The 15,613-nt window shown below is 48.4% G+C and overlaps 1 protein-coding gene across 1 annotated transcript; it reads left to right on the top strand.

Annotated features, from left to right (window-relative positions):
• The first annotated feature begins 10,839 nt into the window (after positions 1 to 10,839).
• On the top strand, positions 10,840 to 12,009 carry LOC140453902 (relaxin-3 receptor 1-like). The gene has a single exon (XM_072548758.1). It carries the CDS (start codon positions 10,840 to 10,842, stop codon positions 12,007 to 12,009), a length of 1,170 nt encoding a protein of 389 aa, XP_072404859.1.
• The last annotated feature ends 3,604 nt before the right edge of the window (positions 12,010 to 15,613 follow it).

Genomic DNA, 15,613 nt, shown 5'->3' with positions numbered 1-15,613 from the left:
CAAAGCAAGATGAGAGAGATTTCTAAAAGACATGAGGGGCAACTTTGCATTTTACACAGAGGGAGGTTCACGTGTGGAGTGAACTCCAGTGAAAATGGTGGATGTGGGCCCAGTTACAGTGTTTAAAAGACATTTGTATAAGTCCGTGCATTGGAATGGTTTGGAGGTATCGGCACAGTGGCTCAGTGGTTAGCACTGCTGCCTCACAGCACCAGGGACCTGAGTTCAATCCCAGCCTCGGGCAACTATCTGTGTGGAGTTTTGCACAGAGTTCTCCCTGTGTCTGCATGGGTTTCCTCCGGGTGCTCTGGTTTCTTCCCACAGTCCAAAAGTGTGCAGGTTAAGGTGGATTGGCCATGCTAAATTGTCCCGTAGTGCCCAGGGATGTGCAGGTTAAGGTGGATTGGCCATGCTAAATTGTCCCATAGTGTCCAGGGATGTACAGGTTGGGGTGGATTGGCCATGGGAAATTGTCCCATAGTGCCCAGGGATGTGCAGGTTAGGGTGGATTGGCCATGGGAAATTGTCCCATAGTGCCCAGGGATGTGCAGGTTAGGGTGGATTGGCCATGGGAAATTGTCTCATAGTGCCCAGGGATGTGCAGGTTTGGGTGGATTGGCCATGGGAAATTGTCCCATAGTGCCCAGGGATGTGCAGGTTAGGGTGGATTGGCCATGGGAAATTGTCCCATAGTGCCCAGGGATGTGCAGGTTAGGGTGGATTGGCCATGGGAAATTGTCCCATAGTGTCCAGGGATGTGCAGGTTAGGGTGGATTGGCCATGGGAAATTGTCCCATAGTGTCCAGGGATGTGCAGGTTAGGGTGGATTGGCCATGGGAAATTGTCCCATAGTGTCCAGGGATGTGCATACACATAGTATCCAGGGATGTGCAGTTTAGGGTGGATTGGCCTTGGGAAATTGAATTGAATGAATTGTCATGTGTACCAAGGCACAGGGAAAAGCTTTGTTTTGTGAGCAATACAGGCAGATCACAGAGTTAAATCGCATTGATAAGTAAATAACAGGTAAACAGCAGCAAAAACCAAAGCACAGGTACAGGCGAATTTTAAGAGTTTGTGAGTCCATTCAGTATTCTAACAACAATAGAGTAGAAACTGTTTTGAAACCGGCTGGTGTGTGTGTGTGTGTGTTCAGGTTTCTGTACCTCAGGCTTGTGTAAATTGCTCCATAGTGTCCAGGGATATGCAGATTGGGGTGGATTGGACAGGGGGAAATGGAGAGTTACAGGGGTGGTGTAGGTTTGGGTGAGATGCTCTTCGGGGGCGGGGGGGGGGGGTCGGTGTGGACTTAATGGGCCAAATGGCCATGCTTCCACACTGTAGGGCTTCTGGTCACCTTACCCGAGAAAGGATGCTCTCTTTATAGAAGGAACGCAGCCAAGGCTTACCAGACTGACTCCTGGGAATGTTCAACTGGTGTAGGAGGAGTGATTGGATTGGTTCGGACTAGGTTCCCGGGGGGTTTCGATCACCTAGCAATCCATAAAATCCTGAGAGGGTGAACATCTGAAGGATGTTCCCATTGACCAGGGTGTCAAGAACTGGGGTGGGGGTTGGGGGGTGGGGAGGGGCAGTGGAATTCACAGTCTAAAGGGTGCAGGGTAGGCCATTTAGGACTGAGATGGTGAAATATGTCTTCACCCAGCGAGTGGGGAGCCTTTGGGATTTCCTGTCACAGAAAGCGATCAGGGCTGAAACATTGGATGGTCCTCAGGAAGGAGTTGGATATAGTTCTTAGGGCTAAAGGGATCAAAGGGTATGGGGGTGAAAGCAGGAACAGCAGAGTGAGCTGGAGGCCATATTGGACAGTGGAAGAGGCTGGAGGGGCCTAATGTTTTCCCCCTGCGCCGATTTTCCATGTTGAGTCCATCACTTGGTCTATTGAGGGGACACTCCTTCATAACGTATGCCATTAACAGAGTTACTCCACAAGACATTGAGGGTGGTCTTATTAGTGGGGCCACCTTAGAGACTTAGAGAGAGATTGGTAGAGAGAGTTGGGGGTGTGGGGAGGAGTGGGTGGAGAGAGAGAGAGAGAGAGAGAGAGAGAGAGAGAGACATGGTGAGAAAGAGTTAGACAGCAACATGAAGTATGATTTAGAGAGAGATGGGGGAAGTGGGTGGAGAGAGAGCGAGAGAGAGAGACAGTGAGAAAAAGAGAGCAAAGTAGAGTATGATTTGGTGGGGGGGGGGTTGTGGCTGGAGAAAGACAGGCACAGATGAAGGGGCAGCATGGTGGCTCAGTGGTTAGCATTGCTGCCTCACAGAACCAGGGTCCCAGGTTCAATTCCAGCCTTGGGCCACTGTCTGTGTGGAGTTTGCACGTTCTCCCTGTGTCTGCGTGGGTTTCATCCCACAGTCCAAAGATGTGCAGGTTAGGGTAAATTGGCCGCGCTAAATTGCCCACAGTGTTAGGGGCATTAGCCAGAGGGAAATGGGTCTGGGTGGGTGACTGTTCGGAGGGTCGGTGTGGACTTGTTGGGCCGAAGGGCCCGCTTCCACACCATGCCGAATCTAATTAGAGAGTGAAGTAGAGTATTAGGGAGATTTAAACAATCCTTAGATAAGCACATAGATGATTTTGGGATAGTGTAGGGGGAACAAGCTGAGAATAGTTCACAGGTCGGCGCAGCATCGTGAGCCGAAGGGCCTGTTCTGCGCTGTATTGTTCGATGTTCTGTAATTTAGAGAGGGAGAGAGAGAGAGAGAGAGAGAGACAGACCAAGAAAGTGTTAGAGAGCTAAGTAGAGTATGATTTAGAGTGGGTGAGGAGAGTGAGAGAGCGAGAGAGAGACAGAGTAAGAAGGAGTTGGAGAGTGTAGTAGAATTTGATTTAGAGGGAGGAAGAGAAGGAGTGGTGGAGAGAAAAGAGAGAGAAGCAGAGAGAGACAGAGACCCTGAGAGTTACAAAGAGAGAGGCAGAGAACTCCAGCGTTCAGGAGCCCCCTGGGCAGCTGAAGGCTGTGAGGGGATGGGTGATGGGAATCTGGGCCAAAACCAAAAATTGCTGGAGAAACTCAGTAGGTCTGGCAGCATCTGTGGGAGAGAGAGAGAAAACAGAGTTAATGTTTCAGGTCCAGTGAGTCTTCCTTGGAACTAATTGTAGCTTGGAAAACGTTGCTGATGGGGTGGGGGGGTGGGGGGGGTTGCTGAAGGCGTAAACAATAGATAAAACAGTGAGAGGGACAGAAATAGTCAGGCAGACAAGTATATGAGTAATGGACAGCCTGAGAGAATCAATCGCTGCTCATTAATGGCTGACAATGGTTGTATGTGGCAGCGTTCCACGTGATGACATGGCCTCGGGGCGGGGGGGGGGAGCGAAAAGGACTTGGGAGAAAGTGTTCAGGCCCTAAATTTATTGAACTCAATGTTGAATCCTGAAGGCTGCAGGGTGCCAGGCGGTAAATGAGATGTTGTAGTCCCGTGACCCTCTGGAACATTCCTCCCCTCCCCTTCCACATCTCCACCACCTCCTGCCCTTTCTTTTATTTTTCTTTTCTTTCTTTTTTTGCTTATTTTTTTCCCATGTTGTGTGTGTGTGTGCAGGTGTGAGACACAGTGAGAGACACAAGGTGTACGAATCTTTATTCAATTTCCTGCCCTTTCTTCCGTGCTCACATCTGCAGGGAAAGCAAGGTCTCTCCATCAATCCAATTGAATTCTTTAATCATCTCAATCCCCTCAATTAGATCTCTCCCTAATCTAGCGCACTCGAGGGAATACAAGCCTGGTCTGTTCGACTCATCCTCGCAGCTTAACTCTTTCAACCCTGGCTTCATTCCCTGGACATGCTCCAAATCTCAACCTCACTTTACTGAGGTGTTGCGCCCAGAACTGAATATTGCACAAACGATGTGTCCTAACCAGAGCGTCCTGCAAGGGAAGGGGTTAGACTGTGGTACAAGGCAATTGTTCAACAGAACGCTTAATTAATTCCATGTATTCAATACCTAGGGTTATCCTTATTGTGTGACATTTACAGGTAACAATGCTGGAATTCAAACACATATACTAAATCTTTGCCTTTTTATAAAGTCCCTGGAAAATTAACGTAACAGGGTGATCCATGTTGCCTGGTTCTACACACTTGGAGGAATCTAATCCGATTATCTGCTGAATTGTTGCTCTGTCAAAACAATCAAATTTATTTAATTAATGCTTACTGGAGTTCAAAGTTGACATACAACCTGCAGCAGAGAGGCATGTGGGATATATCAGTGTTAGAGTGAGCGGTGTGGGGTATATCAGTGTGTTACAGTGAGAGGTGTGGGATATATCAGTGTGTTACAGTGAGGGGTGTGCGATATATCAGAGTGTTACAGTGAGGGGTGTGGGATATATCAGTGTGTTACAGTGAGGGGTGTGGGATATATCAGTGTGTTACAGTGAGGGGTGTGGGATATACCAGAATGTCAGAGTGACGGGTGTGGGGTATATCAGAGTGTTACAGTGAAGGGTGTGCGATATATCAGAGTGTTACAGTGAGGGGTGTGGGATATATCAGAGTGTTACAGTGAGAGTTGTTGGTATATCAGTGTGTTATATTGAGGGTTGTGGGATATATCAGTGTGTTACAGTGAGGGGTGTGGGGTATATTGGAGTGTTACAGCGAGGAGTGTGGGGTATATCAGTGTTACAGTGAGGGGTGTGGGATATATCAGTGTGTTACAGTGAGGGGTATGGGGCATATCAGAGTGTAACAGTAAGGGGTGTGGGGTATATCAGTGTGTTACAGTGAGAGGTTTAGGTATATCAGTGTATTACACTGAGGGGTGTGAGATATATCAGTGTGTTACAGTGAGGGGTGTGGGGTATATCAGAGTGTTACAGTGAGGGGTGTGGGGTATATCAGTTTTACAGTGAGGGGTATGGGGTATATTAGAGTGTTACAGTGAGGGGTGTGAGGTATATCAGTGTGTTACAGTGAGGGGTATGGCGTATATCAGTGTGTTACAGTGAGGGGTCTGGGGTATATCAGAGTTCTACTGTAAGGGGCGTGGAGTATATCAGCATGTTACAGTGAGGGGGTGGGACATATCAGAATGTGACGTGAGGGATATACGATATATCAGAGTGTTACAGATAGGGTTGTGGGTATATTTGGTGTGTTACGGTGACGGCTTTGTGATATATCAGTATTACACTGAGGGGTGTGGGTATATTAGAATGTTACTGTGAGGGGTGTGGTGTATATCAGAGTGTTACACTGAGGGGTGTGGGGTATATCAGTGTTACAGTGAGGGGTGTGGGATATATCAGAGTTTTACAGTGAGAAGTGTAGGTATATCACTGTGTTACATTGAGAGGTTTGTGGTATATCAGAGTGTAAGAGTGAGGGGTGTGGGGTGTATCAGAGTGTCAGAGTGACGGATGTGGGGTATATCAGAGTGTTACAGTGAGGGCCGTGTGGTGTATCAGTTTTACAGTGAGGGGTGTGGGTATATCACTGTGTTACAGTTAGGGGTCTGGGGTATATCAGAGTTCTACTGTAAGGGGCATGGGGTATATCAGCATGTTACAGTGAGGGTATGGGATGTATCAGAATGTGACGTGAGGGATATGCTATATATCAGAGTGTTACAGATAGGGTTGTGGGAATATCGGTGTGTTACAGTGAGGGCTGTGTGGGGTATATCAGTGTATTACATTGAGGGGTGTGGGATATATCAGTGTGTTACATTGAGGAGTGTGGGGTATATCAGAGTGTAACAGTAAGGGGTGTGGGATATATCAGAGTGTTAGAGTGAGGGGTGTATGGTACATCAGTGTTACAGTGAGAGGTGTGGGATATATCAGGGTGTTACAGTGAGGGGTATTGGGTATATCAGAGTGTTAGAGTGAGGGGTGTGGGGTATATCAGAGTGTTAGAGTGAGGGGTGTGGGGTATATCAGTGTTACAGTGAGAGGTGTGGGATATATCAGAGGGTTACAGTGAGAGTTGTTGGTATATCAGTGTGTTATATTGAGGGTTGTGGGATCTATCAGTGTGTTACAGTGAGGGGTTTGGAATATTCAGAGTGTTACAGTGAGGGATGTTGGGTATATCAGAGTATTAGAGTGAGGGGTGTGGGGTATATCAGTGTTACAGTGAGAGGTGTGGGATATATCAGAGTGTTACAGTGAGAGGTGTCGGTATATCAGTGTGTTACAGTGAGGATGTGGGATATATCAGTGTGTTACAGTGAGGGGTGTGGGGTATATCAGAGTGTTAGAGTGAGGGCTGTGGGGTGTATCAGTGTGTTACAGTGAGAGGTGTGGGGTATATCAGTGTTACAGTGAGGGCTGTGTAGTATATCAGAGTGTTACAGTGAAGGGTGTGGGGTATATCAGAGTTCTATTGTAAGGGGCGTGGGGTATATCAGCATGTTACAGTGAGGGGGTGGGATGTATCAGAATGTGACGTGAGGGATAAATGATATATCAGAGTATTACAGTGAGGGCTGTGTGGTATATTAGTGTTACAGTGAGGGGTGTGGGGTATATCAGTGTGTTACAGTGAGAGGTGTTGATATATCAGTGTTACAGTGAGGGCTGTGTGGTATATCAGTGTTACATTGAGGGGTGTGGGATATATCAGTAGTTACAGTGAGGGGTGTGGGGTATATCAGAGTTCTACTGTAAGGGGTGTGGGGTATATCAGCATGTTACAGTGAGGGGCTGGGATGTATCAGAATGCGACGTGAGGGATATAGGATATGTCAGAGTGTTACAGATAGTGTTGTGGTAATGTCGGTGTGTTACAGTGAGGGGTGTGGGGTATATCAGTGTGTTACAATGAGGGGTGTGGGGTATATCAGAGTGTCACAGTGAGGGGTGTGGGGTATATCAGAGTGTCACAGTGAGGGGTGTGGTGTATATCAGTGTTACTGTGAGAGGTGTGGAATATATCAGAGTGTTACAGTGAGGGGTGGGGGGTTAAAGCGGAGTGTTACAGTGAGGGGTGTGGGGTATATCAGTGTTACAGTGAGGGGTGTGGGGTATATCAGTGTTACAGTGAAAGGTGTGGGGTATATCAGAGTGTTACAGTGAGGGCTGTGTGGTATATCAGTGTGTTACAGTGAGGGGTGTGGGGTATATCAGAGTTCTACTGTAAGGGGCATGGGGTATATCAGCATGTTACAGTGAGGGTGTGGGATGTATCAGAATGTGACGTGAGGGATATAGGATTTTTCAGAGTATTACAGATTGGGTTGTGGGTATATCAGTGTGTTACAGTGAGGGGTGTGGGATATATCAGAGTGTTAGAGTGAGAGGTGTGGGGTATATCAGTGTGTTACAGTAAGTGGTGTGGGGTATATCAGAGTGTTAGAGTGAGGGTTGTGGGGTATATCAGAGTGTTACAGTGAGGGGTGTGGGGTATATCAGTGTGTTACGGTGAGGGGTGTAGGGTATATCAGAGTGTTACAGTGAGGGGTGTGGGGTATATCAGTGTTCCAGTGCGTTCTGTGGGGTATATCAGAATGTTACAGTGAGGGCTGTGTGGTATATCAGTGTTACATTGAGGGGTGTGGGGTATATCAGTGTGTTACAGTGAGGGTTGTGGGGTATATCTGAGTTCTACTGTAAGGGGTGTGGGGTATATCAGCATGTTACAGTGAGGGGGTGGGATGTATCAGAATGCGACGTGAGGGATATAGGATATGTCAGAGTGTTACAGATAGTGTTGTGGTAATGTCGGTGTGTTACAGTGAGGGGTGTGGGGTATATCAGTGTGTTACAATGAGGGGTGTGGGGTATATCAGAGTGTTACAGTGAGGGGTATAGGGTATATCAGAGTGTTAGAGTGAGGGGTGTGGGGTATATCAGGGTGTCACAGTGAGGGGTGTGGTGTATATCAGTGTTACTGTGAGAGGTGTGGAATATATCAGAGTGTTACAGTGAGAGGTGTCAGTATATCAGTGTGTTACATTGAGGGGTGTAGGATATGTCAGTGTGTTACAGTGAGGGGTGTGGGGTGTATCAGAGTGTAACAGTAAGTGGTGTGGGGTATATCAGAGTGTTAGAGTGAGGGTTGTGGGGTATATCAGAGTGTTACAGTGAGGGGTGTGGGGTATATCAGTGTGTTACGGTGAGGGGTATAGGGTATATCAGAGTGTTACAGTGAGGGGTGTGGGTATATCAGAGTGTTTGACTGAGGGGTGTGGGTTATATCAGTGTGTTACAGTGAGGTGTGGGATATATCAGAGTGTTACAGTGAGGGGCGTGGGTATATCAGTGTGTTACAGTGAGGGGTGTGGGGTATATCACAGTGTAACAGTAAGTGGTGTGGGGTATATCAGAGTGTTAGAGTGAGGGGTGTGGGGTATATCAGTGTTACAGTGAGGGATGTTGGGTATATCAGAGTGTTACAGTGAGGGGTATAGGGTATATCACAGTGTTAGAGTGAGGGGTGTGGGGTATATCAGTGTGTTAACGGTGAGGGGAGTGGGGTATATCAGAGTGTTACAGTGAGGCATGTGGTTATATCAGAGTGTTCGAGTGAGGGGTGTGGGTTATATCAGTGTGTTACAGTGAGGGGTGTGGGATATATCAGTGTGTTACAGTGAGGGGTGTGGTGTATATCAGTGTTACAGTGAGGGGTGTGGGATATATCAAAGTGTTAGAATGAGAGGTGTCGGTGTATCAGTGTGTTACATTGAGGGGTGTAGGATATGTCAGTGTGTTACAGTGAGGGGTGTGGGGTATATCAGCGTGTTACAGTGAGGGGTGTGGGGTATATCAGAGTGTTAGAGTGAGAGGTGTGGGGTATATCAGAGTGTTAGAGTGAGAGGTGTCGGTATATCAGTGTGTTACAGTGAGGGATGTAGGATATGTCAGTGTGTTACAGTGAGGGGTGTGGGGTATATCAGAGTGTTAGAGTGAGGGGTATGGGGTATATCAGAGTGTTAGAGTGAGAGGTGTCGGTATATCAGTGTGTTACAGTGAGGGATGTAGGATATGTCAGTGTGTTACAGTGAGGGGTGTGGGATATATCAGAATGTGACGTGAGGGATATAGGATATATCAAAGTGTTGCAGATAGGGTTGTAGGTATATCGGTGTGTTACAGTGAGGGGTGTGGGTATATCAGAGTGTTACAGTGAGGGGTGTGGGGTATATCAGAGTGTTACAGTGAGGGGTGTGGGTTATATCAGAGTGTTACAGTGAGGGGTGTGGGCTATATCAGTTTTACAGTGAGGGGTGTGGGTTATATCAGAGTGTTACAGTAAGACAATGGGATATATCTGAGTGCCACAGTGAGAGCTCTGGTTATGTCACTATTGCTGTGGTACCGAGGTTCACGTGAGTTATACAGTGCAGTTTTATTTTAGACCTCATTTACCTGCTCCACAACAACTGATAGGAAATGCCTCCTTTGTGCAAATGATGAAGTGGTTTCTCAGCTGTCTTGGAGCATATTTCATCGCGTATTCAGCTGTGAACTGGCACCTTCTTTCCCCTCACTCTTATCCAGGTCCAGAGCTCAGCCGCAAGTGGGCTTGCCACAGAGAGAGGTTGCACTCAGCTACCACGTTAGCGAAAAGGGGGCGGTGTCTGTGTCGCCAGCGGAACCTTCCACGCGGAAAGTTTCGCCAGACCTGGGTTGGGCTCTTGGGGAACAGCTAATAGGCTCAGGGGAAGCGAGCAGAGCTTTCAGCACCGCGGACAGCGCACGCCTCCTGGAGCGAACCCTGCTTCGCCGGGCACTTTGACCCACTTCAGCACCGCGGACAGCGACCCGGGGATCCCGGGGGTACCCACTGACCTCGAGGTGGTGGTCTCGAACAATTTGGCGAGGTTTTCAGCACGATGGACAGCGACTGCACCCCGAAGGCGAGATGATGGGCCAACGTGAAGTTGCAGGTAGGCAATGAGGACTGCAGATGTTGGGGTTCACAGTCAACAGATGCAGAGCTGGGCAAACACAGCAGGTCAGACAGCGTCCGAGGAGTAGAAAAGTCAACGTTTCGGGCCGGAACCCTTCGTCAGGGCTTGAAGTTGCATTCTGTGAGTTTAAGGGCTGAACGGCAGAGGATAAGGAAGCACTATTTCCACCAGCCCTGCACGTCTCTGAATGTTGTCCTGAAGACTAAGCTTCCTTTTGGAAGAGTTTATTTGGGGGACTCATTGGTTCCAGGCGCCAACTCTCCTGCACATAGCTAAGGGATCAAAGAGTGTTCAGAAGAGAGAGGGAGACCGCTAGCCAGTTTCTAGCACATATTTGTAATATATTTAGTAGCAAGCCTTTGATACAAATTGCAAAATTCTGTCACGGGTAAAACATAGCTGAACACAGTTGCAGTGCAGTGCTGTACAGGGGATAAAACACTTCAAGGAAGTTCTACAGAAGGCATTCAGTGGACTTCAATCTGCTCAAAAATGAAGCACCAAATATCTGCTTTGTGCATGTCTGCACTCACGTAACGAGTGAGGAAGTGAACCTGCATTTCCGTAGCACCTTCCAGCATCGCGGGACTCCCCAGAAGTGGTCTGTGGTGGAAGCAGGATCTTTTGAAGTTCCAGCAGAGGAAGCACAGCAAGATCCCACAACCAGTATTGCAGTAAAGGCTGGGTGCGTCTGTGCTTTGGTGGCAACAGCTGAGGGGTGGATGTTGGCCCCAGCTCATTGCAGAGAAGTCTGCACCCCAACTCTTCTTTGACATATTGCTTGTGAGACCTTTTAATTCATCTGAGGAGGCAGGTCACTGCCTGTGGGATAATGTCTCATTATAACTTTGGTATTAATGACAATTACGCAGCTATAATTTAGTGCAATAGCCTGCATTTAATTGTTTCTTAGTCAATGGTTGGCATGTTGTTTTGGCTTGGAGTAACAATGATTGGGACAGATCTTGACAATGCGACAGACAATGATTACTTGGAGATTAACAGCACTTCAATCTTTGAACCAGGCAATTTTGGTGTCTTAGGGGCCTTCTACACCATTTTACGAATCACCATAGCACTGATCTACTCTGTCACGTGCGCCATGGGGATTTTGGGAAACCTCCTGGTCTTGTATCTCATCCGAGGCTTCAACAGACAGAGCCCATCCACCATCAACCGCTTTGTCTTCAACCTGGCCCTGACCGACTTCCACTTTGTGTTGGTGCTGCCTTTTTGGGCAGCAGAAATTGTCCTGGACCACATCTGGCCCTTCGGCCTTGCCATGTGTAAGCTGGTCCTCTTTGTCACCGTGTTGAACATGTACGCGAGCGTCTTCTTCCTGACCGCCATGAGTGTCAGCCGCTACTGCTCGATGGTGCAAACTCTCAGACCGGGCAGGACTCCCTTCCGACCCTGCATGGTCAAGTGTGTCATCCTGGCCATCTGGCTTACAGCTATCGCTGTGACCTTACCCCTGACCATATACTCCCAGACCGTCAACATCTATGGCGATGAACTGTGCATCCAGAAATTCCCAGCCGGACAATATTTCTTGGCCTTCCAACACATTCAGAGGATCTTGCTGACTTTCATAATCCCCTTGACGGTCATAACCATTTGCTATTTGCTGCTGATAAGATTTCTGCACCACCATAAGCTGAGTGGCAACAATGCAAAGAGGCAATCCAAAGTCACCAAGTCTGTCATCCTGTTGATCATGTCCTTTCTCCTTTGCTGGCTACCTAACCATGTGATAACCTGCTGGGGAGTGCTGGTCAAGTTAGAATTGGTCCACTGGAGCAGAGCGTACTATATCACTCACACCTACATCCACCCATTCACCATCTGCTTGGCCTACACCAACAGCTGCCTCAACCCCATTATCTACTGCCTGATGCGGAGGGAGTTCAGGGAGGCAATGAAGAAGGTCTTCCAAAGGATCTCCTCCGTCAGCTCCCTGTGGACATGCCAAGGCACCACCCTCTACCCAAGTCAACACGAAGCCAACCAGGTTGGCATCCCCTTGAACCAAATGAACAGCCAGCTGGAATCCAACGCCCCCGGTCAGAGATGTAACACGCTGCCTTCAACCACCTCCAGTCTTGTGCAACAGAACTGAAGGGTGCCCTCCAAGTGCTGTCCACTTGGGGGCAGGGCGCCCAACCTGTGGACTCCATCTATCGCTCAGTCTGACGGAAGAACAATATGCCTGTACGTGTACATAATAAACCATTCAGCATCCCCAGCATCCTCCTTAGCCTTCCTGCTATCCAGTTCCAACGTTTTCATCCATTGGGAGTAATAATAGGTGACAGTCCAGAGAAGGTTCGCGAGGTTGATCCTGGGTATAGAGGCATTTTCTTACAAGGAGAGGTCGAGTAGGTTGGGCCTGTACTCATTGGCGTTTAAAACGTGGACGGGAAAGACTTAGAGAGTTTGGGGCTCAACCGAGGAAAACGGGACTAGTTCAGGTTGGGAAACCTGGTTGGCGTGGGCCGGTGGAGCGGAAGGGTCTGTTCCCGGTGCCACATGACTCTACAAGATTGAGAGGCGGCCATATTGAAATAGGTAAGAGACTTAGGGGACTTGACAGGGTGGAGGTGGAGAGATTGTTTCTCCTGGTGGGAGAGTCCAGAACCAGAGGGGCATCATCTCAGTCTCAAGGGTCACCCACTCAAGACAGAGATAAGGGAGGTTTCATTTCCCCTCCGAGAGGAGTGAATCTGTGAAATTCTTTACCACAGAGGAATGTCGAGGCTGGGCTATTAAATATATTCGAGGATACAGGAAGGGAATCAATGGTCAATATTGGCTGCTACATCTTAAGATCTTATGATGTTTCGCCAGCTTATCACTACTGGCTTTGACCAGACCCCATGGAGCAAGATTCTCATTCCCACTGCTCTCTGGAAAAATAAACCTCCGAAGTGAACAGCTCAATGACTGTCTTGTATTGATGGCCCCTTCACCCTAATTTCAATCTTCCTCAATGTTTTGCTGCACGTGGACATAGTTTAAGGCTACCTTGTCCCAACCTTTCATAATTGCAAAAGGCAACCACTTCCAGTCTTCCGTCAGACATGGGATTGGAAGAAGGCCATTCAGCCCATTGAGTCCACTTCGCCATTCAATGAGATCACCCCTCAACTCTTTCTTTCCCCACCTTTTTCCCATAAGCCTTCCTGATTAAAAAATCGCAGCCTCGGCTATACCTAACGATGCCTGCGGTAAAAAATTCCACAGATTCGCTCCCCTCGGAGAGAAGGAATTCCTCCTCATCTCCGTCCTCAATGGGCAACCCCTCGTTCTGTGAGCATATCCCACAACGTGAAACAATCTTTCCACATTTGCTGCCGAGTCCTTTGCTCGGATTGCTAGTCATTCAATCTGCCCTGAGCTGCCTGACCCTTCAGATGTAGTGCCCACCTCGTTCTTATTTGGTTTGCAATCCCCAAAATCATTTCTACAATACGGAGACGCACACTGGCAAAGTTGAGGGCAGATCTTCGGCTGAGTCACACGAGGGTGGCACGGTGGCTCAGTGGTTAGCACTGCTGCCTCATAGTGCCAGGGGTTCGATTCCAGCCTGGGGCACCTGTCTGTGTGGAGTTTGCACATTCTTCCCCCTGTGTCTGCTTGGATTTGCTCTGGTTTCCTCCCACAATCCGAAGCTGTGCAGGTTAGGGTGAATTGGCTATGCTAAAATTGCTCATTGTGTTCAGGGTTAGGTGCATTAAGTCAGAAATAAATAACAGGTAGGGGAATGGGTGAGCTACTCTTCGGAGGGTCGGTGTGGACTGGTTGGGCCGAAGGGCCTGTTTCCACACTGTATGGATTCTAATTCTAATTAAAAGGATCAGAACTTCCTTTCCCCGCTGCTTCCTGCTCATTCCCAGTCAAATCCATTGCTCCCGGATGGAGGAATTACATTCTGGTGGTGAGCTATCAATGAGTTACCTGCCAACAGTGGGTTGGCATTGGGTAAACAATTCTAGTGTCACCACTTTAGGAAGGATATTGAAACCTCTGAAAGGGTACAGAGGGAGATTATCCCCCAGAATAGGACGTGGGAGAGACTGGGAGAAGCCTTCAGAAAGGTTAAGGGGCAAGTTGGAATCACAAGAGGGTGGGGGGGGGGAGAAACCATTCCCACCAGAGAGAAGGGGTCGGTCACCAGAGGGTGACGTGGAGTGAAGGGACTCGGGAAAAGAACTAGAGGGAGGGGAGATGAGGCAATTCTGTATTGCTTTTTGCCAGAGTGCTATGTTTTAAGATTCACTCACAGGACGAAGACAGCGCTGGCTAAGTCAGCATTTCTTCCTCATCCCTAATCAGAGGGGAATCTACCGCATCGCTGTGGGTCTGGAGTCACATGTAATCCTGACCTAGTGAGGATGGTAGTGACCATGAGTCAAACACATTGGGTTTTTCTCCCCCCAACAATGGTCATCATCAGACTCTCAATTCCAGATTTTTACTGAATACAATTTTGACATGGCAGGGTTTCAACCCGGGTCCTCAGAACATTACCTGGATTAGCAGGCCAGCAGTGATAGTTCCCCCCAGCACTGCCTGAATGGGAGAAGGTTCACAGGATCATAAAATCCTTACAGTGTGGAAACAGACCCTTTGGTCCACACCACCCCATCCAGACCCATCTCCCAACCCTATTACTCCACATTTGGGGTGGCACGGTGGCTCAGTGGTTAGCACTGCTGCCTCACAGCACCAGGGACCCAGGTTCGATTCCAGCCTCGGACAACTGTCTGTGTGGAGTTTGCACATTCTCCCTCGTGTCTGCGTGGGTTTCCTTTGGGTGCTCCGGTTTCCTCCCACAATCCAAAGATGTGCAGGTTAGGGTGGATTGGCCGTGCTAACTTGCCCGTAGTGTTAGGTGCATTAGTCAGAGGGAAATGGGGCTGGGTGGGTTACTCTTCAGAGGGTCAGTGTGGACTTGTTGGGCTGAAGGGCCTGTTTCCACACTGTAGGGAATCTAATAACATTTCCCCTGACCAATGCCCCTAACCTACACAAGATTAAACAGGAGCGTTCAAAAGTGGATAGGGAGATCAGAGTCATGGAGATGTACAGCATGGAAACAGACCCTTTGGCCCAACTCATCTATGCCAACCTGAAATTAATCTGGGTTTTCCAGCACTTGGCCCATATCCCTCCAAACCCTTCCTATTCATGTCCCCATCCAGATGCCTTTTAAATGTTGTTATTGTACCAGCCTCCACCACTTCCTCTGCCAGCTCATTCCACACACGCACCACCCTCTGCGTGAAAATGTTGCCTCTTACTTCCCTTTCCCCTCTCACCCTAAATCTATGCCCTCTAGTTATGGACTCCCCCAAGCACAGGAAAAAAACCTTGTCCATTTGACCTTGAAGGGGGCAAAGGATTTAACAAAATTCGATTGAACAGCTCTTCCCCAGGGGGATGGCACAGGAGGGAATCCTGAGGGACGGGATGTACATGTATTTGGAAAGGCAAGGACTGATTCGGGATAGTCAACATGGCTTTGTGCGTGGGAAATCATGTCTCTCAAACTTGATTGGATTTTCTGAGTAAGTAACAAAGAGGATTGGTGAGGGTAGAGCAGTAGATGTGATCTATATGGACTTCAGTAAGGCGTTTGACGAGGTTCCCCATGGGAGACTGATTAGCAAGGTTAGATCTCACGGAATACAGGGAGAACTAGCCATTTGGATACAGAACTG

The sequence above is a fragment of the Chiloscyllium punctatum genome, chromosome 28 (assembly GCF_047496795.1).
Source record: "Chiloscyllium punctatum isolate Juve2018m chromosome 28, sChiPun1.3, whole genome shotgun sequence".
NCBI classification, from domain to species: domain Eukaryota; kingdom Metazoa; phylum Chordata; class Chondrichthyes; order Orectolobiformes; family Hemiscylliidae; genus Chiloscyllium; species Chiloscyllium punctatum.
Note: the sequence above shows the minus strand (reverse complement) of the source record. Positions and strands in the feature narration are given on the sequence as shown.

Coding starts and splice junctions, on each gene's coding strand:
- LOC140453902 (XM_072548758.1), top strand. CDS start 10,840: ATGATTGGGACAGATCTTGACAATGCGACAGACAATGATTACTTGGAG.